The sequence below is a fragment of the Rhopalosiphum padi genome, chromosome 1, assembly GCF_020882245.1.
Source record: "Rhopalosiphum padi isolate XX-2018 chromosome 1, ASM2088224v1, whole genome shotgun sequence".
Taxonomy (NCBI): domain Eukaryota; kingdom Metazoa; phylum Arthropoda; class Insecta; order Hemiptera; family Aphididae; genus Rhopalosiphum; species Rhopalosiphum padi.
In genome coordinates, this window is record NC_083597.1 from 4,401,747 (window position 1) to 4,425,065 (window position 23,319).

The 23,319-nt window shown below is 25.2% G+C and overlaps 2 protein-coding genes across 3 annotated transcripts; both read right to left on the reverse strand.

Annotated features, from left to right (window-relative positions):
• Nucleotides 1-144: 144 nt before the first annotated feature.
• LOC132917416 (zinc finger CCCH domain-containing protein 13-like) lies at nucleotides 145-7,653 on the reverse strand. 2 transcript variants are annotated; one of them, XM_060978158.1, is made up of 5 exons: nucleotides 7,191-7,653; nucleotides 5,703-5,888; nucleotides 5,405-5,657; nucleotides 5,166-5,337; nucleotides 145-2,294 (listed from the first exon to the last, which is right to left on the reverse strand). In XM_060978158.1, the coding sequence occupies exons 3-5, from the start codon at nucleotides 5,632-5,634 to the stop codon at nucleotides 2,151-2,153; spliced, it is 546 nt and encodes a 181-aa protein (XP_060834141.1). In that variant the 5' UTR covers nucleotides 5,635-5,657; nucleotides 5,703-5,888; nucleotides 7,191-7,653; the 3' UTR covers nucleotides 145-2,150. The 2 variants fall into 2 exon arrangements, with proteins under 2 accessions (XP_060834141.1, XP_060834133.1); XM_060978150.1 differs by having other exon boundaries at nucleotides 5,405-5,641; nucleotides 7,191-7,649.
• Nucleotides 7,654-9,002: 1,349 nt separating this feature from the next.
• On the reverse strand, nucleotides 9,003-23,319 carry LOC132917411 (F-box only protein 25). Its single transcript, XM_060978137.1, has 8 exons — nucleotides 23,034-23,319; nucleotides 22,565-22,618; nucleotides 13,652-13,743; nucleotides 12,786-12,838; nucleotides 12,480-12,666; nucleotides 12,238-12,410; nucleotides 11,915-12,171; nucleotides 9,003-11,828 (listed from the first exon to the last, which is right to left on the reverse strand). The coding sequence occupies exons 1-8, from the start codon at nucleotides 23,162-23,164 to the stop codon at nucleotides 11,630-11,632; spliced, it is 1,146 nt and encodes a 381-aa protein (XP_060834120.1). The 5' UTR covers nucleotides 23,165-23,319; the 3' UTR covers nucleotides 9,003-11,629.

Here is a 23,319-nt window from a genome sequence, read left to right on the forward strand (position 1 = left end):
TAATAAATAAAATATTATTTTCCATTTAAAAATGGTAACTAAAGTAATTTTGGAAACTATTTAAAAACCAAGATTGTGATATTTATGTTTAATAAAAATGTAGATAAGATTTAGAAAACTATTAATAAAGAATAAAAATACATGTTTAAATGTTTTGTTCAATGATTAGAACAAAAATACTAAATCATTTTAATAAATCAATGAATCAGTTTATGGATCATAATAACACATATTATTATTTTTACACATTGTGATTACAATTGTCAATTCTTTGGTAATGTTTAGATTATAATACTTTAGTAGATTAAACAATTTTTTTGCAACTAGCATAAAGCATATTGTGGTAATGCGGTACAAGCTGAAGTGATTGTTTTCTTATTAAACTGCAAACTTTTGGTTTAGCATTGTTAATGACAAAATAAATTTGTACCTCAAACAAAAGTATTATGTACAGGGTATTCTGTATTATATTGAATTATAGGTAAACATACCATAACAAAAATAAATAAATAAATTATTCTTACAATAATAAAATAATAAAAATAAAATTGAGATCAAAAAGGTCAGAAATAAATCTTAATTAATCCGCAAAAAGTGGAAAAATAATTGAGCAAAAATAAAATGTACAAAAGGTGAGAGAATATTATTAATGTAATAATTGATGTTTCAAATGTAAAATAAAAAAAAACAAAATTATACATAATAAACAATATGATGTTTTCAGATTAATATTTGTAAACATTTTGAAATAACCATGTTTTCTAGAATTTGGACATTAAAATTTAAGTTATGATCAAATTTTAAAAACTTTATAGTTCTTTTTATAAATTATTTAATTTAACATTAAAAATATTAGTTGTAACATTTATAAAATAAGCTATAAATCCTGGTCATGTTTTTATTAAAAAGAATACCCATTGGTATTTTTTTACTTTTGACCAACACATTGACTGCGTAGGTCTTTTTATAATTCTCACTCCAGTGCAGTAGTATAATTATAAGGGGAGGGGATTTAGATGCATATCCCCCTCCATGACCACTTTTTAAAGACTGGCACACAACATCTATGTAGGTACTTATTTAATGCTACTATAGTATATTTGATAAATGTAATTAAAAAAAAAACTTTGAATCCTCTATGCTAGTTGTACATAACTAAGATTATATTACTTCGTAATAAGGTTAGGTTAGGTTTTTATTGCATAAATATATTGTATTATGTTGTATTTTGGTACAAAAATAAACCACTGAATGGTTGAGTACTATTTTATTGTAGAGCGACAATACACATAATGTACAACTACATCAATTATAAGTTATTATTTAAATATTATGTAACTATTTTTTTGTTTCCTTGTGTACATACATTTATATGTACTGATATTAAATATATCACAATGGTTGTATTGAGAGATTTTCATGATATATATGAATTTTTTTTTTTTTGGGAGTAATAGGCAAAATGTACAATTTTAATTATGTTCCTCTCCTTCCCCTCCCACACAAACATAACCAAATTACGCCCTACTCCAATGTGTACACATAATAAATTCAATAAATAGAAACTGCTCTTATAATATATGGTATTACTAGTGAACAGCATATGAATACATATTTTAAAATATCTATTTATCTGCTCTAACTAATAATCAAATATATTTCAACAGCACTTAATAAATGTATATTTAATGCCAAATGGAGCTGAATGATCCTAAGGACATCAATAGATGTCAGAATGCAGTCAACATGTTAAGTTGTTAAAGAATATTTAATTTAAATAATAGTAAATGTAATTTTAAGTTATTAACGTCCAAATGTCTAGTTACAATTGTTTAATAGTTAACAAATACAGTGGTGTACTGTTAACAAAAACATTTAAACTGTTATAAGTTAATATAATTATAACAACATATATTCAGATATAATAAATTATCTGAAAAAAAGTTTTTGGTGTAATATCACATAGTTTCATTCAAACTCAATACACTCAATTTTTATAATACATATTAAATAGTGATTAAAACAAAACAAAACAAAACAAAACAGTAATTTCAGCAAGTTTCTCAAGTTTCAATTTAAAATGTTTGAAGAAATTTTAAAAATGTATGTAGAAAATAAAACTTAAAATGTTGATAAAAATAAAAATAATGTTAGCTATTATTTATAGTACCATTTATGACTTTTTTTATGGTACTATTGGCAACATCAATTTCATGGAGTTCGACTGATAATATGTTGGAGAAACATACATGGTCACTTTCTATTGGTTCTCCACAGCATTCACAATTTACTACCTATGAATATATATTGATTAATTCAAAATATATTGACATATTTTTTCTTTTAGTGAATGTCCTGGATAATACAAAAAATTGTATATTTAATTGCTATATTAAAACTCAACCTAGCTCCTTTACTAGCTTTCAGAAAGTTTGGGCTTTACAAAAATTATAATTCCAAAAAATGCAGCTAAAAAAGAGCATGGTCTATTTCCCATTTTTAGTATTTAATATTTATTTTGTAAATTGTATTAATTATTTATAAGTTTTAAAAACACATTTATATTGCACTACTGCATACTTGTAATATTACTATTAAGCTCATTTTGTAAATAAAATAAACAAATAACTGTGTAAATTTAAATTTATCAGTACTTCAATGTTTTTTTTCATAGCAATAAATGAAATAATGTACTGTATTAATAGTTGTCTTTGCTGTGACTTAATATATTGAATTAGGCAGTGTAGTGTAATCTGTAGTGTTTATATATATGTTTTAATGTTTATTTTTTTTTTAATTTTGAAGTGAATTATAAGCACTTTTAAATTGTGATATTTTACAAAACTTGCATTGCAATTGAAATATTATAAAAAACCAATGTACAAATACAAATAATATTATGAACAATAGGTTTCAATAATTTCATCGTGGATTAATTCACATTACTATTAAAGTTAATACGACAAAATATTACTATATAGTAGGTAGTACATTATGATCCTGCGATGGTAAAAATCAATCTCCAAGATTTATCTCACTGTCATGCAACTTTTTCAATTTTATTTGCTTTCAACAGATAAATACTGCAGCTTAATTCATACCTAGGTTAAATATGAATAAAATAAAATATATTTTTTAAGTTTTAAAAATGTTAAGTTAATAAAAAAATAATAATTTAATTAAATTAAAAATATTTATTGTCATTCAAATATAATAAAACATAAAAAACGATAAAAATAAATTTTTTAAAAATTCTTTAGTATTAATTTAAATTATGAGAAAAATATTTACAAAAACCTTTTGAAAATAATATGTTTTTTGTTTAAAGAGTCGTTCAATGTAATGAAGTATATACATATGTTACAGTTATTATGTGTGAGTGGCACTAATTATAAACAAAATTATGGAGAATAGGTTGAGATTGGAATAAAAGGTAATAAGGCTCAGAAGCTGAAAATAGCTACAAAAATTGATGTAGAATGAAAAAGTGGAAAAAGGTAAACCAAAGATGGATACACAGAATAAAGATTGACACAATAATAATGAGTATTAGTAGAGGTTACTGGTTAGTGGGTGAGACAAACTCCTATGGAGGTATAAAACAAGGGCAACCAACTTCATAGTAGGCAGCGAAAAGTGAAGATAATAAAGAAGATACAAGTATCATAGTAGTATACAATATATCAAATAATAAAAGCGGCATTTGAATGGTAGTTAGTGGAAAAATAAATTTTGAGCTTTAATTTCAAATAATGGCAGGTTCATAATGTACAAATACCCAAAAAATTGGTTCTTCTGAATGTAAATTAATTAGATAACATATTATGCAGATATAGTTGTTCCTTTAAGACGTTGCCATACCCACAGCACATGTGTTTTCACAATCTTACAACAGTACGACATAGCAAAGAACAGCAGTTCCAATTTTGTGTTTTGATTGATTAAAGTTACCAATAATTAAACTTCAAACTTTTAAAGTAAGAATATAGTTTTTTTTTTTTTTTAATAAATATATACAGGTACTATGTATTTTATATTTTAGCAATAAGTGAGCATTTTTAAATTATGATAGATATTTTATTTACTAATCTCATTTTAACCCTTTAGTATCCTTTAGTGGACATTTATATTTTATACTCTTGTCTTAAATAGAATTAAGTTGATTTTAAAACCTAACGTAACCATAGATTGTTGACCAATTTTTGTCAGACAACATCCAGAGATTAAATCAGTTTTTGTTTTAGATGATCAGCCAAGGGTCGAAAATTTGGTTTATCGTGTTAATCTTAGCGAAAGTTAGGCGATTGTTAGAGTAATAAAGTTATTCTCTGAGACCTCAATGTACTTAGCACATGTTAGCCATACCCATCACCGCTGCCATACACAAAAGCTCACTTCTAAAGGTTACTCCTATTTGAAACAGAATATTTATGCAATAAATAAGGCATCAATCGTGTTTGGTACTGTTAGCGTATACATGATAGTAATTAAAAGGTTTACAACACTATTCAATTTTAAATCCAGTTGTTTTAAATAAAATTAAGATGTTAAACCTGCATGAGTTATCTCTGTCTTACTAATGTACATCATAGCAAATTTGCACTTAGCAGAACACATTTCGTTATGTTAACTTTAATACTAGAGTAAATTTACCTATCATCAAATTTAAGGGTAAGAATGTATTATTATATAGGAAATGTCATATTCTTACCTTTAAATTTGATAACAGGTAAATTTACTCTAATATTAAAACTAGCATCGCAAAATAAATTCTGCTGAACAAAAATATTCCATATTATATGTATGAAGACAGAGACAACACATGCAGGTATATAACGTCTTTTTAAAGCACCAATATAAATAACAGATCATCATCTTACCTTTATAGTTGATGATAAATTTACCCTAACATATATAATATCACAAAATTGGAATTGGTAAACTCAAATTTGCTATATAGTACATTTGCTAGCTGAGACAACACACGGTGTCTTCTTAAGGTGTTAAGGCGACAATTTAAAATCACAGTTTGAAATGAGCTAATTTGGAAATTAAAAATATATATTTTGAATTTTGATTTTACCAAAATAAGTTTTACTTAAATTGGCCTATTAAAATTTTAAATTATCAATGACTACTGATATTACAAGACTAAAATATTATACCTCTAAGGTATAATAATTTTTTTGTCGAGAAATCCTTTTTAATATTCTATTTCTTGCACGTTCTTTAGCACGGAATTCAGGATTCATTCTTCTTTGACGTTGTCTTTCTTTATCTCTTTCTTTTTTTATTCGATTCAGATCTTCTAAATTTACAATATCCACATTATCTAACCTAAAAATAAAATATTACAAATTTAAATGCTAAAAAAAAAAACAACCCACTTATTAATTTATCTTACAATGATGCCATTTTACTACAATCAATATTAGCTTCTGAATATAATTTATCAATGTTATCACCATAAAGGCCTTTGGATCTAGATAATCTTTTAGCAATCGTGTTTTTTCCTCGCTCAATAGCTCTCAACACTGGATCTAAACGTCTTTTTCGTTGTCGTTCACGGTCACGTTCTAAGCGACGTTTTCTAGATTGTTCTCGTTGTTCATCTGTCAATGGTCTTCTGGGCATTTTTATACTTTAAAAATAGTAAACTATTTAACTTCAGTATACATTATAATGCTAATTTAAATACTTACAATCACATAACTATGTAGATGGATTATTTATGTTGATATTTGTGTAGTATTCAAATGGACTGAATTAAAAAAAATTGATTTGATTTTTTGACATAAAATACAACTTTAACAAGGTTATATTTAATTGCCATGATTAAATTTGTTTCAACATTCATAAATATTTATTCAATCTTGATTAATATCGACCTGGAAAATTTAAAAATTTAAGTTTTCAATTTAATATCAAAAATTGTTGAATTGTTCAAAAATTTTTAATTAATAGTAGCTGACAATCAAACATTACAGTTATTATATAAAATATATGTACCAATTACAAAATCATAATATGTAATTCTTGGTTAAAATTATCCAAATACAAATGTAATATAAGGTACTTAATCTAAATGGATTAAGAAAGTAATACTTCTAGCATAATGTATTTTAATAATTAATATAGTATATATTAGTTATAATACTAGCTAAAATGTTAAATTTAATATTGAATCTTTTGCAGATATTAGAAATAGCTTTGAAACCACCATGGCAGCGTTTCTCGTATCAAAAATATTTGACATGTTATGTTCCTATAAGTACAAAGATTTAACAGAATTTTATAGTATTTATAATATAAGCACCATTGATATAATAATAAAAAATGACCTGAGCAATTATTAGAATCCAATATCATAAAACAATCATGACTTTTAAGGAAGAGTCATTGTTTCGTATTGATTCAATATTGAGCGTTTGAGAAGTTATATGTGTGGTATGCTAGCAAAATGTAATAAACCATATCATATTGACTTATTTAAGTCGAAATATATCTACTCCATATAAAAACAGAATTTTTCTTATTGAAAATCTTGATACTTATCTGTTTAAAAATAATTTGGGGATGAAATGTCTCCTTAAATTACATTTAGATAGACCAAATGTCTTGGTATTGTAATGGTAAAATATGCATACAAAGTTATGTTTTGATGATTTGACACCAGTCATACCTACTACATAGATGCATTCGAAATCGCAACACCGAACAAAACTCATACACAGTACTTAGATAAACAAATAATATGAAAATTATGTACATGTAAATGAAAATATACCTAGAGTAATAAATATTAATCAAAAAATGTATTGCATGTACCTAATAACCATGTTGTTTTCTTTAAATCAACATTGGTGTAACCATGACAACAATAGTTGTAGATGCACAACCAAAATGCAGTATAACAGCATAAAATATGGTTTTTCGCTAATGAAATGTTACGATTTCGACAAATAAAAAACCTGATGTAGGATCTACATTCATATTGTTATAACGGTACGTAGCTACGCCTATTTTTCAGACTACATAATAACACACACACGCAGATACCGAAAGAGTGCAATACTACAGCCGGACCGAGATGAGGTACACCAGACACCAATACACCATGTCACCGTGTCAGATGGTCAACACATACGAGGTAGCTAAATGAAACAGATTTGTGGTATAAACTTAATTACCTGGCTTTGGTCCAACATGGTTGCGCATTGTTTTACGTCGTTGGGGACTAGAATTGGGCGGTACATTTACTGCGTCACATGCCATATACGTTACGACAACGGCCGTAACGCGGAATGTCGGACTACGACGAAAGAAGAGAAGATAACGAGAGATCACTTGACGACGACAGAAATAATTACAGGATTATTGTATGCACGCCGCCGCGCCATCGTCACTCGCTCGTCTGCAGACTGCAATTTGTTAGAATTTACTATTTACATATTTACATTAAATTAATATTAAAGATTTTATTTATTTCCTAGTTTCCTACGCACATATTATGTGCGTAAAACAACCAACGTAATAATAATAACAATAATAATGAAATTTATCTCTTTCGACGATGCTCCAGAAATCACGGCGGCGATGATATCAGCAACGATGCGATGACGAGTGACGACGACAACGTAGCTACGCGCGCGCCTGCGGAGTCGACACCTACCATAGAACAGGTCAAACAGCTGATCGATTTGTTTTTATTTTGCCGGAAGCTCGGCAGTCGGCATGATGTTGGCAGCGAAGACTCGGTATCATCATAGAACAAATTTTTATTTTAATACCGTTTTAAAATGACGTAACGGTTACATCAGCTCAGCCTCCGCGGCCTATATGCCGAGCATACAGCAAAATGTCAAGATGAAAATATTTCATTTTATATTTTTTATCATGCTTAAGATAAACTTATAATCTTAAGCCATGCTGATAAGTAAAGAACTGATTTTATTGTAAATCATAGACATAATAATATTCTTATGTTCAATGTTGTAAATATATACATATTTTTATTAGAGTGGGATATTTTAAATCTGATAAAACATGTGTACGACTTAGATGATTCTAATTGAAATAAACCCAAATTTATTTTACATATTTGGTAAATAAGTATATATTTTGTACATATTTTAATAAATTTTGATTTTTTCATTGATTTTCGCCGATGTTTAACATCATCTGCTTCGTCTAAAACAACAAGATATGTAATTTTTTACAAAGATATTTTAATAGGAAAAATTCAACAAGGATCTCTGGAAATTGAATACACTCCTTCTGATAGTAATTATGCCCCTATCACATCTGTTGATATGAAACGATCTTTTAAAAGTATTCTCCGACCAAACCGTCGGTATTTTTTTATTTGCAAACCTACAACAATATGTTGTTTCACATTAGTCATTGCTTTGTTCCGGAATAATATTCATAATTTTATACTTATATACCTACATCATTTGTATTACCTACTTTTATATTATATTTATTCTTTTGTAATTTTCAATACTAATACATTTTTCCAATATTTTGAATTTTTTATTCCATATTTTAAGAATAATTGATACATATATTCATTTTTTTATTACAATAAAATTCGTTCCCTAATTATAACATAGACATTTTCTTACCTATTATTACAAACTTATAAAATTGATTCTTCAAATTTCTCATACTAAAGTTTTAAATTAGGTACCTATAATTAATTTTTTTTAAGATAAACGTTTTATTAAATTTTAAAATTTGGCCAACTTGTCACTTCTGGAACGTGTGTAATAGGTTTGCCACCCCTGGTGGCCTGGTCTATATAATAAATAAAAACAAAGTAGGAAGGCATCTTAGAAATCTAACCTAACTGTTAAAGAACCAATTTAATCAGTTGATAGCTTTATATGTAGTATAATTATATTGAAAGTTTTACACAAATTGAAATTCTATTGATATACATTTTATTTCATTTCATAAGCTACATTAATTATCTGTTTTAAATATACGCAATACTGAAATAGTATAATTAAAATACTTTATTCAATGTAATAAAATAGTTTACATATTATGAATATATAATACAACTAAAATATGAAACCATATGATATTTAATAGTCTAATATTTGAATACCAATAATAATTATTAAACTTGTAATATTTATTGTTTGCCCAATTACATGTGTCACAATCAAAATATAAACAATATTAATAAACTATTAAAAATAAAACCGTTTAATGAATTTGTTGTTAACAAAACATAAAAAGAAAGACATTACAAGACAAAAAAAACAAGCTATTAACATTATAAAAATAATAAATGACAGCAAAATTAAGTCCCCATTAAGTAATAATTATAAAAAAAATCATATACAACAAATAATAACTAAAATTAAAATCACAAATCAAATGCAGTTCTCACAACACAAAATATAAAAATGTTTCATTATAAAAAAATAATCTGAAAATAAATTTAAAAACAAAAATTAAATCTATACCTATCACTTTAACAAATTATAAATTTATGACATAAAACATGTTTTATATACCTAATATGCAATACCTACTCTAATTAGGAAAAGAGAATTGATTGACATTACTAGTAAAGTAATTACTAGTTATCTCATATTTCTAAATATTTTAAATGAATAAGATTTGTATAAATTAAATCTAAAAAATACTAAAAATAATGTTCATAATATGCTAATTTATTTATTTTCTTTATTCTTAAATTGCCTTATTTACAAAAAATAAAATCTCGTTAACATATTATTAAGATTTTCAAGAAAAAAATGCATTACTTATCAATAGATAATAGTTACTTAACAACTTATATTAAGGTTTGAATCCGATACAAGTCAGTATATTGCACATGCAACTTCTTGAACACTAGTCACTAGAGTTTAAAATTTAAATCTATATGTATCGATAAGATCTAATTTCTTCCTTGAAAATGTTTATAATTGAGATGTTTATTGATGATTTAAAGTTAAATTCATAAGACTTAAGAAATAAAACAATATTAACATAATTTTTTAAATATAACAATATAATATATTTTCAATGATATATGATTTGATCTAATCTCTAACTTATAATATTTAATTATATATAATATAAGCTTTATGATTTTTTTTTAGTTCAAAAATAAATAAAATTTTTATATTTTAAATCACCTGACAAAGAATTTATTTTATTAATAAAAAAAAATCACCTAACTTGTAAAAAAAAGTTTTATCATTAAAGTGTTTTTAGTTTAATATATTTTATATTTACTGTCATATACTTCAAAGAAATTAAAACAATTTATTACACAATTTCTTACATAAACTATAATACTACAAAAATATATTTGTCATATACAGTTATGACTTATGATGTATAGTTGAAATTTTCATAAAATAGAAGCAATCAATAACATTATTTTATGTTAAATAATGTAATTAAAAAAAAAATTAAGGGGCCTCTAATAAATTTATAGTTAACCTACCAATGAAAAAAAAATATATTATGTACGTATGTATGATTTAGAAACTCCAATATCACAAATACGAGGTAGTACCTCAGTGGTGAATTGGGCCAAATAATATATAATGTAATTAATTATTCGTGTATGTATTTTATCAATATGTTTGGCCAATAAATATTATTATTATCTTATATTCAATAAATCACTAAACAGTTGTTGGACTTAAAATATCTACATTTCACACATTATAAGTTAATTTTTTATTAAGAATAAGGTCATCTATAATTATCACCAATGTATATTTTTATATTTTGTATTTGCATTAAAACTATTTACAAGATCTTTCATAATATAAGACTATTTATTACCTCCATAAGATAATAATAAAATCCTTCATTTTGAAAAATGAATTTAGTTTTTTAAACATAGGTATTATTATTCTAATTTTAATGAACTCAGTTGAAGTAAAATTGGAATCAGTAAATAAAACAAATATTAATTGATATTATGCATATTTTGTGTTAAATGATTTAATACACATACATTTTGAATACTAATTCTCAACTCATCAACACAAGTGAGTAATGATTGAACCACAATATGTTTACTGTGAATAAGATATCTAAACTTTTAAGTATGTTATTAAGTATTTGATTTCAAGTCCTAATTAGCTTAAATGGAGGGAGTAATAATAATTATGAACTAAAATTATGACTAGAAAATATCACTTTTTTTCACAAAAAAAAAAAAGATAAAAAAAAATAAAATATTGAAAAAATGTAAATTATAGTATATCTTTACTAAAATGTTTATATGTAATTAGGAGTAATAAATATTTAATATTTTTTTTTTTACTACAAGTGCTTTAATATTATCAAAAATATATACATTTCAAAAGTATATTATTATCATGTGCATTTATTTTCTAGAAAAATAATTTTTATTTTATAACTTTTAAATTTTAATATATAAATATATTTTGGTTTGTATTTCAGTTTTTATCGTAATTACATGATAAATTTTTTAATCTTATTTCATTTTTAAATTTTTAAATACAATAAAATATATTCTACAAGTTTGAAATTTAGATGGATAAAATTATGTAAATAAAAAATTATATTATACTTCTAGTTACATAATTCTAATAAATTGGATGCTACTTTGTCTTTATTTAGAATATTAAAGTGAAAAAAATTTAAGAAAAGCTTGTGGCGGTATAGGTACATACAAAGAATTTTTATCAACATCTTCAAGTTTTTCCATAAAATGTGGATCAGTGTCTGCAATACACGGATGTCCAATACTATGCCAAAATAAACATCGACAATTTCGGCATAGCTGTATCATTTCAGCATATTCTTCTCGTAATCCATAACATCTAAAATTATATTTTTGTACTTACACAAACTAAATCCTTGAAATATTATTAATAAAAATAAGAATATTAAAATATGTTAAACTTACTTTCTTAACTTGTGATATATTAGCTGCCAGTCTTCACTGGTACTTGGTGAACTATCAATCACAGACTGTATTTGACGTGGACTAAAGTGAAATTGACATAATTCACGCCAAATACGTAATTCATCCACTAAACGTGCCATTACACCCCATGCATGTGCTGAACGCTCCAGATCACGATGATCAGCTAATCGTAACAACACTTCACGAACACACTCTTCTGGAAGTTGTTCAAATTGTGGTTCTTCATTATCACCAGGCTAAAATCAAAATTAAACATTTAGAATAACATTTATTTTTAAAATTACCATAAAAATGAATGTTACTTGGCGAATTTCTATTTGATCAGCTATTTCATGAATACGATTAATAGTAGTCAAGTGTTGTTCCCATAAAATAGTTGATCCCAGTGGTCTGCCCCAACACGCACATTCAACAACCTCACGAAGTTGTCCTAAAAGACGGTCTAACATATGTTTGTTTTGTTGACTTTGAGATACTAGAATGAAATAAAATTAATTTAGATAAATATAGAAACAATAATGAACCATTTTTAATTAACACGTACCTTGGTGAGCAACTTCCTCAATTATATTAAAGAGAACCCTTTGAGCACATCCAGACAATGCATTTAGTCTGTGAGATACTAGGAGATCAAGAAGTTTACAAATATAATGAAAACGACGAACATCGTGCACAGCAGAACGAAAGTCTAATCGTTTGAGTGCCTCACTTAAACCATTAAACCCTGCAATCTAAAATATTCAATCATTTTACATATTTTGGGTTTATAAGAACAATCATATTATACATATAAATAAAAGTAAAATAAGTTCTTAATTTTACTACAATATTTAATGCATATTATTGTTACCTCTTTTGTACATTTTATTGTAATGTGACAATGAGGCTGTATCACACCATCTTCTAAAAAAAAATAATTGTTTATTATGTAGGTATTAATACATACACATTGATGGACTGCTCATATAGCTTTGTTCTTCCCCTTCCTATATATATAACGGTATATGTACATATTGCTATATCATATCTCCAAATATACATGTATATTGTATATAAATACAAATTAGCATTAAATATAAATTTGAGGTTGCTAGTTATGTAAAATAATATTGATTTATAATTTGATATTATTATTTAATTAAAAATTACTATCCTCAAAGAGACCTACCCCAGTATAATATAAAATATTGCTTCATAACTCTCCTCCCAAGATCACAACCCAAAAGTCATTTCAATAGGATAATTTGACAAATAAATTACCTACTGATATACCTAATGATAAATACCTACAATTATATATATATATATATATACATATATTACATACCTACTAAAATAAATTATTAAAAAGGTACATGTTTATGATAAACATCTAACAAATACAGTTAAGTTTGCTAAAGAAATTATTGGACCATGACAGTATAGGAAATTGTATTATTTAAATTGTTTTTGTTAATAACAAAACAAAAAATAATTCTATGAATACCACAATTAGTTAATTCACCCAATTAGTAATTTTATTACTCTACTTTATAGTTTATAACCTCAAATGGTTAAGGTCAAATTGTATGAATTTTTTTTTTATTATGCATTTAAAATATGAAATATGAGAGTAAATAGAAGAGTTATGTGCTACAATACCCATTATAATATAATCAAATGTATTTATAATGTTTGAAAATACATTAATACATTATTATATACAAAAACACTTACGCTGGCTTTCACTAGAATATTTAGTTCTAGGTCGTTTGAAATGATTAGTAGAGCCTTTGTTTTCTTTTTCCTCGGAATTTAAATCTTCATTCCTAAAAAAATATATACAAATAAGCAACTTATAAAATCTGTGTATTATTAAACCCCATATGCTATAGTAGGTTTTATTAATCAATTAAAATAGCCTTGTACCCTAGTAATACGGTTGAACAGACAGCAATAAATTATGACATTATTATGAACTAATATAATATTTCTCTATGATAGTTAATCTTACATTTAATATAGGTAATATAATTATTAAAATCACATCAAATAAATATAAAAAGCCTAGTATTTAAATGACTTGTATAAATACTTGTACTTGTATCAATTACAATTTTAAATAATATAATTAATAATAATAAACCTGCATTAACTATAGTTCAAAAATTAAGAATATTTTTCAATCTATGAATTGAATTCAAGATAAAATGTTTGTAAATATTTAACTTTGAATTATTAATAATTTATTATATTATTTAGAATGATCAATGAACTACTATATATAAAATATATATTATTATATTTACAAAATAAAAATCATATATAGATAAGTAGGTATTTATATGCAGATAAATTTAAACTACACTCACTCTCTTAACGTTATATTAGAAGAAACATCATGTTCTTAGGCATCTAGTCTCAACTACAAAGATTATAAACAGGTAATTAGTTCTATAACTGCCAACTGGAGGAGTATTTACAATATAGATTTGAATTTTGAATTTAATAAATATTACTATAAATTCAATAGAAAATAAAAAAGGTAATTATAAATACCCATTATGAGTGCTCCTTATAATTTTAAACATCCTAGTTTTTCGGCCTTCTCTATTTGTTAGCCTTTAGGTTTCTATCATCTCCTTTTAAGTTTTAATGGGTTCCCAGTCATATAAATATTACCAGTAATGATTACACAGACTTCCTGGCTAATGGTTAGATCTTTTTGCAATCCCTCTCATTATGGTACCCCTATTCTAATTTAATCACTCTACACCGCGAATACACCAACAAACTATGAATGATGGAATGGTATGAATTTTATGCCTTTGGAGTTTGGCTAAAGAAAAATATTCAAAAACATCCCACCAAAGATGTGGTTTCTATCTCAAAAAATTAGTCGTGGACTAATAATCAAGTAATCCAAATTACGCACTGACTATAACCTAATACCATACAATTCTTACAAATTGGGGCTTAAAAACAGTCCATACTGTACCCTTCCTTACTGTATTTAACCATATAAACTAAAGATGACTTTATAAAATGTTTAAAAAATCCTTTAGTTTATAAATTTTCGTTAGCTTTTATGTTAAAACTAGGGGCCGGTGTAACTCGATTCTGGGTGTTTGGAAGTCGCCTTCGAGTTGGTTGAGTGAAAATTGTTTTACCGGAATTTGGTAGGGAATGGTGATTGGGTTCAATCTAGAAATCAATCACTAAAAAATATGATAAAGTCGATTGCCATGTTTGTAAGTCTAGTAGTTATCATTCATTCGGTGTAAAAGTTTGTCCCGACGCTTGCTTAGTGCTTTTTTGAATTCAAAAAGAATAAATGCAAATCGAAAATGGTAATTGAGTGTCTATAGCTATCAGTCCTCAACCGGTGCAAATCGATGCCTGGCTGGGCAACCCACCTGCAGTGAATTGTTATTCCTCCCGACATAGTGACGTCGATAGTCTGATGTTATATTGTAAGACAAAAATTAGGTAAAGACGAATGACGTATTAATAACATTTAGTTGTTAGTTATCATTTAAACGCAACTAAACCTCCCAGGTATTAGGCAATCCGAATGCGTCGGATGACGGACAAAGTTTACGTAGTAAATAAAATAAAAATATTATTGTTATTGTTTTATTATGATTCAATACCAAAAACAATATGAATAAGTTCATGAAATAAATAGGTAATATATTAAAAATAATTTACTTATTTTTTAAATGCCACTGCGTAAAGTAAAATTTAATATTTACGTAAACATTTTAAGTTCTTAAAGGAATATTATTTTAAATTATAAAAATATAATAAAAATCGTTATTTATCATTTAAATATGTAATTTCGTCCAAATTTTAACTTTAAATATCTTTAAAAAATATACTTGAATATTTTTAAAATTTTTAGATCTAGTATGATCTACTTATGATAATTATTGTTTTTAAATATCAAACCTTAGCTATACAAATTTAAATTTTTATAAAATGCTATATAATATTATATAATATCCTTTAGTTAATAAATTTTCGTGAACTTTTATGTTTAAAAGTATAAAACAAATGTATAGCAATATATTTTTAATATTTATAAATAGATAAAGAATGTTTGTTGTTGTATCTATTGTATTAAATTTTCAAGAATTTTGACCCAATGAAAAATGTTTATCGACATTATACCTATACAAAAAAAACTAAAATAGATGTTAAAAATTTCTCATTAAATAGCTCAGAGCGAGTCAAATTATATTATATATAAACTTAATAAAAAAAATTGGAAAAACTTATAAATTTCAACGGTTATTTGTTTTTAATTATAACAAAATAAAGAAATCAATTTTTTGAAAAAATTGTTTTAGTGTGAAAATTTCTGTTTTTTCTTATTTTTCCAGATTCTTAAGGAAAGTATTTTAAAATTTTAACTTTTGATCACCTTGCTCAAAAAAATTGAGACAGTGAGACACAAATAAATAACAGTTATCATTATAAAACCAGTATTACATTATGTCATAGCTCCATTCAGAATTTAAGAAAACAATTAAATAATTTTTAGTAAATCAATTGTTAATATTTAAAATAAGTTATCTATTTTAAAATAATAAATATAACATGTTTAAATTAAATCATATTATACCTATAATTATTAGAAATTATTGAATTAGTATTATAATATAATATATGCCATTATCCCATTAATTTGACGTATTCACAATATTTACTAAGTATAAGTACCTAATAAGTAATAAGTACAAATATTTTCATTTTTAAATAAAATATTATTTAATGCGTAAATATGTATCTTTTGTTCTAAATTTAAAATTAGATTACATAAACAACAATTAAAAACTTCTTACAATAAAGTATAATTTTATACAAAAACAAATCTTTGCATACTAGCTGGACACGTTTTTAAGTTTTGGAGGTCATCCAAATATTTTTATTACGTCTAAAAACCGCTATAGTTCAGCAAATGGCTTCTAGCCAATTTTACTTTAAATCAAAAGTGTAACCGCTAAAAGACTGTGAGTATTGGAAGTTATTTTTAGATACAAATTATTACGTTTTGAGTTAGTGAGTTACACGTTTCAACATTTGCAAACACTTTGAATATAAGTTTATGGTTAATATAAATTTGTATTTAAATAAATCTATATAGTATTACTAAAGATTAAATGGGAATTCATATGTAAATACTAAATAAACTCTTTAAGAGAAAAAGAATGAATCGTGATGTCTTTGATTCATAATCATAATTTACTTTTGCACTGTTGTATATTAAAGTAAATATTATAAAATTTATTAATTTTATACTTGTATATTATAAAAAAAGCAAACTTTGTTTTGTTAAATCAGTGGTTTTAAACCTCTTCGCCTCTTCTATCCTTCGCACATTTTTTAGGTTAACAAAAAGTTCACGCCCCCTCCTATAAATTGAAAAAAATGATAATCTAACCTTTTTTCCTACATTATAAAATAAAAATAATTTAATAAATACAATTTTACTTCATAATGACTGATTGCATCTCCACAGGAATGTTTATATTCCCTCCCAAGTTAGGATACACTGTATTAAATACTATGTACGAAAATTTTAATCTCAATAATAATAAATGCGTTATCAAAAACAGAACAATATTCAATATAAATTAGTACCTTTTTTATTAGTTCATACATTTTGATTTCTACACTATTAACATAATGCCAAACCATCAAACTATAGTATTTTAAAATACAATTTTTAATTTAAAAAAAACTATTACATGAATAAATTACACAATTATTCTTTTACCTACAAACCAAAAGTTATATAATTGGAACACTAACAATCTCTTTACTCTTCTATGTTTCTCTTATGTGAAATACAGAAATCGTAACATTATTGTATATGTGTATAATAGCGACTTGCGTATATACTAGATTTATAAATATGTGACAGGTATATAAGTTATGTTACACGGATTCATTTTCGTTACACATAAGTAATTTTATTCTCGTTTTCACTATCATAATAATTCCATTCTTTTTATGAATTAATTTAACAGATGGATCCATTTTAATCTTACATGGAGCTTAATTTAATTAATATATTATATGAACACATAATATACATAACACATTTATATATGTCATAAGAACATAATATAAATATAAAGTTCACTATGTATCATTTTTTAACACATTCATAACGTAATATAAAAATAACTGAAGATGTTACAATATTATTGGCCAGTTATATAAAAAAAAAAATAATTAATAATTTACAAAAATGTTATGGACTAATCATAAGCCACTAAATCAAATTTAAAAGACTACCTAGCTACTTATAATTCAATATTTATTCATTAAATGTTTAATGATAGTTTATGCCAGTCCCTAATTGTGTGTGCAGTGGCAAATGACAAATAGACGAAAAAAAGTTTATGTTTACAAGTTACAACCCTTAAATTATGTTTGTCTAGATATACTAAAAAAAAATGGTAAAGTGTGTAGTATAGCAAAATTAGCAAAAAAATAGGGACTGGTTTATGCACTCTACAGTGCAGTGTTCACGCTAACAGATATCACTAAATATTTCTGTTGGATGACTCAGTATTGAAATAGAGTTTTCTGGGAATGAAAGGGAGTACCAAAGTCCAAAATACACATTTTCTGATAAACTTTAAATATTTTACCCTTTCGATACGCTCTGTGCAATATAGCTTACTTTATTATTAAATGGAAACACAATTTATTTCTAATTAATAAATTGGCAAATAAAATTTAATATTTACGAATAATCTTTTTGACGAAAATTGTTCAACTGATACTTAAAAATCGAAATATCTCTGATATTCAAATATAACAGGGGTACTTATCGGTTATCGCGACTACCTTTCTTTACGGGTAATTTAAAGAAAAGAATTAAAAGTTATTATAACTATTATAAAAACTAAGAATACAAACAATTAACTTTAGAAGGAAAATGTTCAGCATTTAAAATGCCTAAAAAATCAAAAAAAATAGGAGTAAATACGTTTGGTATATATATACTTTTATAAACACTAAATAGCTCTCAACCTGTGCAGGTCGTTGTGTAATTTTTCGAATTAATTTTAAGTGTTATATTTTTTATTATTAATGTATAATATGTTATTTATAATATACCTAAAGCTCATGTAATGTCAAATACCATATCACATATTATAATATATGGCTTAAATATTGAACACCATTATATTGTTCTTACTAGGTAATTGATAATTTTTCAAAATGTTTAATAATGAAAAAAAAACCAATAGATAGTACAATAATTGTAAGGTTTTAAGACACTATACGATCTATTGTACAAACTTAAAAAGTTTCTACCTGCATCTTATTTTCTTTTAATTAAATCGTACCTGATAAATCGCTTTATTACTGTCCGCTTAAATACTATACTTACTCAAATCGTTACACACCTAAAACAAATCCCTCAAGCAGTCAGGCAAGCGACATCACCCCCTTCTTATGCTCGATTTTCACTCATGAAATCCCTAGTACTTTCTATAGATCTCTAAGTACATATACATCATATACAGACGAATAAGACGACTAAAAACCACTAATAACCAGCTCTCACAAGAACCACGTTGCAGCCAGTGATATGATTCAAAACCATTTAAATATGATTAGCTTGGCAACAGGTGGAAATCAAAATAAATGAATCCAAATCTATCCAGGAAACATTTTAATTTAGAAATCTCGATTCACCACCTGTTAGGTTAAATAACCAAGCAATTCCAACAGCTGGAAATTAAGTTTAGCCTTATAATATAACTATATGATGTCTACTCTTAATAAACGCCTAACTGCAGGCGCCTACACATAGAACTTAAGCGTAAAACTGTTAACTCTATAATTCACCTTCTAAAACCACTCTTGAAATCCAAAATCTCTCTATCCAATAAAATTATCATATACAAGTCAATAATTCGACCAGTTTGAACATACGGTATTCAGTTATGGGGTTCATCAAAGCCATTCAAGACCAAAACGCTTCAAGCATGTTTCAATCCATTTTCTTACAACTAGTAACGTCTTCTCATACAAAGATAAAAAAAACCAATAGATAATATCTAAAAAGTACCTGGTCGGGTGACTGTTGAGTATTTTCCCATAAACGTAACTTCTTGTCGATATAATAACAATTTATCAAATTTACTCATTATAATAATTGTATTGTATAGATTGTAAATACATTTTTTAATAAAAATCTTAACTATTTTTGGGTAAAATAAAATTATTTTGAAATGCAGATTATTGCGAAAAAAAATGATCTCGTTTTATATAAAAATAAATCACTAATCTACATAAGTGCGATATCCTACCGATGTATGAACAGTTCAAAAAAAGATTTTCAACAAATATATAACTTCGTAGTGTGGTAGGTACTACAAAAATATTATCATTATGTTTATTTCAATATTTTGAATTTTCAATAGTGTTACGGCTGTTACGATAATTATTAATATTTATGACTTATTACTAATATTTTTAAGGTTCAGGACTTATCACTTTCACGTATCATACTATATAATGGTCGTCGCAATATAGCTATTTAAACAACGTCGAGAAAGCAGAATATTTTCCATAAGAAAAATCATAGACAGTACCTATAACTACCAATTATATATTTTGTTAAAATATATGTTTTTTAATTCCATTTGTTAACTTATATTATCTCGTATGGAAGTAGCTTTTATGAATTCTATATTTCAAGAAATTTCAATGAAGATATTGGTTTTACAATAATTGGTTTTTTTTTGTTTTATCTATCATTTTAAGGTAAGAAATAAGAAGTGCCAATTTACACTACCTGGAAGGCGTAGTTACTAGGTACATTTTTAAAATTAAGTAGTAGTTTTAAAAAAATTAACAATTATGTATAACTTTGAAATTTACAATAAAATTATTTAAAAATAATCTATTTTAGCTATTTTGAATACCCACCAAAATTTTCTCACATTACGCCAACTTTTCAAAATGTTATCATTATTTCATACACCACTTATCTACAAAGTTACCCCCCCCCCCAAAAAAAAAAGTGTACGGCTTTACTCCTTGCATCAGGTGACAGCCGACTAATGTCAAGTGTATATCGTCATTGAGAAAGATCTGTTATATATATATTGTATTAAATTTGGATTCGATGATTGATTCATATTTCATTGCATACGAAAACCAATTTTGTACAGACATTCAGTCAGCCCATACTACAAAGTATATTAATAATATTGCTATTAAATAAATAAATTTTACTTTTTACTTTTTTAAGTATTAGTAATAGTAATAGTAGTATAGTACCTAATTATAATTAAAGTATTTATAATCAATGGTAATACGGTAGGTTGAATTAATTTTTACCGAAAATATTGCATTTAAAAATGCCATTACGTGTATAAAATATAATGACATAGGTACGTTAGTTTCAAGTCCCTACGAATAATTATATTATACCTGAACAACAAAAAAATAACTAAAATTGTTATTTTTTGTTTAAATATTTAATGTCATCCAAATTTGAATTTTAAATGTCTGCAAAAAAAAAATGTGTTTATATATTTTTAATTCCAGTATAAAATATACTTATACGAAGAACCCTATATAAAACTTTCATTTCGTTAGCTATAAAAATAGAACATTTTATACATTTTTAAATAAAAAATAATTTACTCAATTTTGAGATTTAATTAAACTAGTAAAAAAAATAATCGTGCCTATTAATATTTATAAATATCTTTAATAAAACTTACGAATAACCTTATATTAAACTTTCAAACTTTTTGAAAAAGCCAAACGTCTTTAATCAATATTTTTATAAAAAAAATGAAAATTCCAAACGTCAATAAGTAGCTTAAAAAAAACTTCAAAAAGAAAATTATATGATACGTATAAAAAGTTCTAATATAATGATTTGAAAAAAATAATTAATAAATAAAGTATAATAGGTATTAACTGATAATAAATTAATACCAATACATTCATTGTTTTATTAAGAATTTAAAATGTTTATATTATAATTATTATTATTATTAATTTTCTGCGAAGTATATTCAATTTTATAATATGAGGTTCATGTATTAGATATATAGATATAAATGTAATACGGTTTTCTTGATGGGTGGATATGGAATATGGATATCGCCACTGGCTTATAACGCCTAAATGCACCACTACTATAGGTAAATAAATGATTTTTATATCAATTATACATCGCCGCATCAACATATTAAGACTAGGGGAACTCCGTCTAATATATTTTTTAACGTTCTTAAGAAAAAGTTCTAGCACAATCAGAAAAATGATCTTAATATGAATTTTATTAAGCAACTAATGAATGATCCATTTTTATTTCGGTGTATAAAGGAATACAAAAGGATAAAACCCGATAAAGGTCAACTATAATTAAGAAAATAGATTCATTTAAAAAATATATAAATGGTAAGTTTATCCAATAAAAATACTATTACATAAGTCATTGTATTTAATAATATTGTTATTTTTATTAAAATAATTTTAATAATTATAGGACAAATTGAAAAGGGAGTATGGTGGTAATTCGTATAGATAATAATAGATACCTACTGAATATATTATTACCAATATATTTTTAATATAGATAAGTCAATATTTTCTTACCAGTTATCAATTTGATCAGTCTTCTCTTCGTCTGAATGGTCAGAAACAGAATATCTGAAAAATGATGTAATATAGTGAATACTGGATGTTGAGTTAAAAAAAAAATTACATAATAAATAAATAAAAAGTAAATACACAATAAAATTTAAGATTCATAATTAAAATAAAAAAATATTAAGCGATAGCTTAATTTAAATAATATGAGCGATGTGTTTAATAGTTCTATAAAGTTTTATAAGAAAACTCCGTGAATTTGAATTCATGTAGAAGTGATGCAAAAGGTGTTCATGGTTCAAAGACGAAAAAAAATTAGGTATCTACCTAAATTTAAATTGCACTATTTAATGTCGACTGTTGTTGATAATTTTTATAGAAATTTGACTGGTCATTTAACTTTTTTTATCTATACCTACCGCCTATACATTTAATCTTTCGTAAATATACTGTACGTAGGTACTACCATTTTTACCTGGTCAATAAATGATCTTGTTGTCCTAGTAAAAAATTACAGCATTCTAGGATTTTCTTTTTTTCCCATCCTTCTTCTGTTTTTACCCATACTTCCCCTGGAGATCGCCAATCCTTCGATATAAATGGCATTATATTAATACTGTGACAAATATAATTTCTCAGACGAGTGTATAAATAAGTATGAAAAACTATTATATTTGTATGTAGGTATAAGGGGAAAATTGAGAATGAACTGCAAGCCCGTACGTCAGAAACGTACGGAATGAGAACAAAGACTGAAAAAA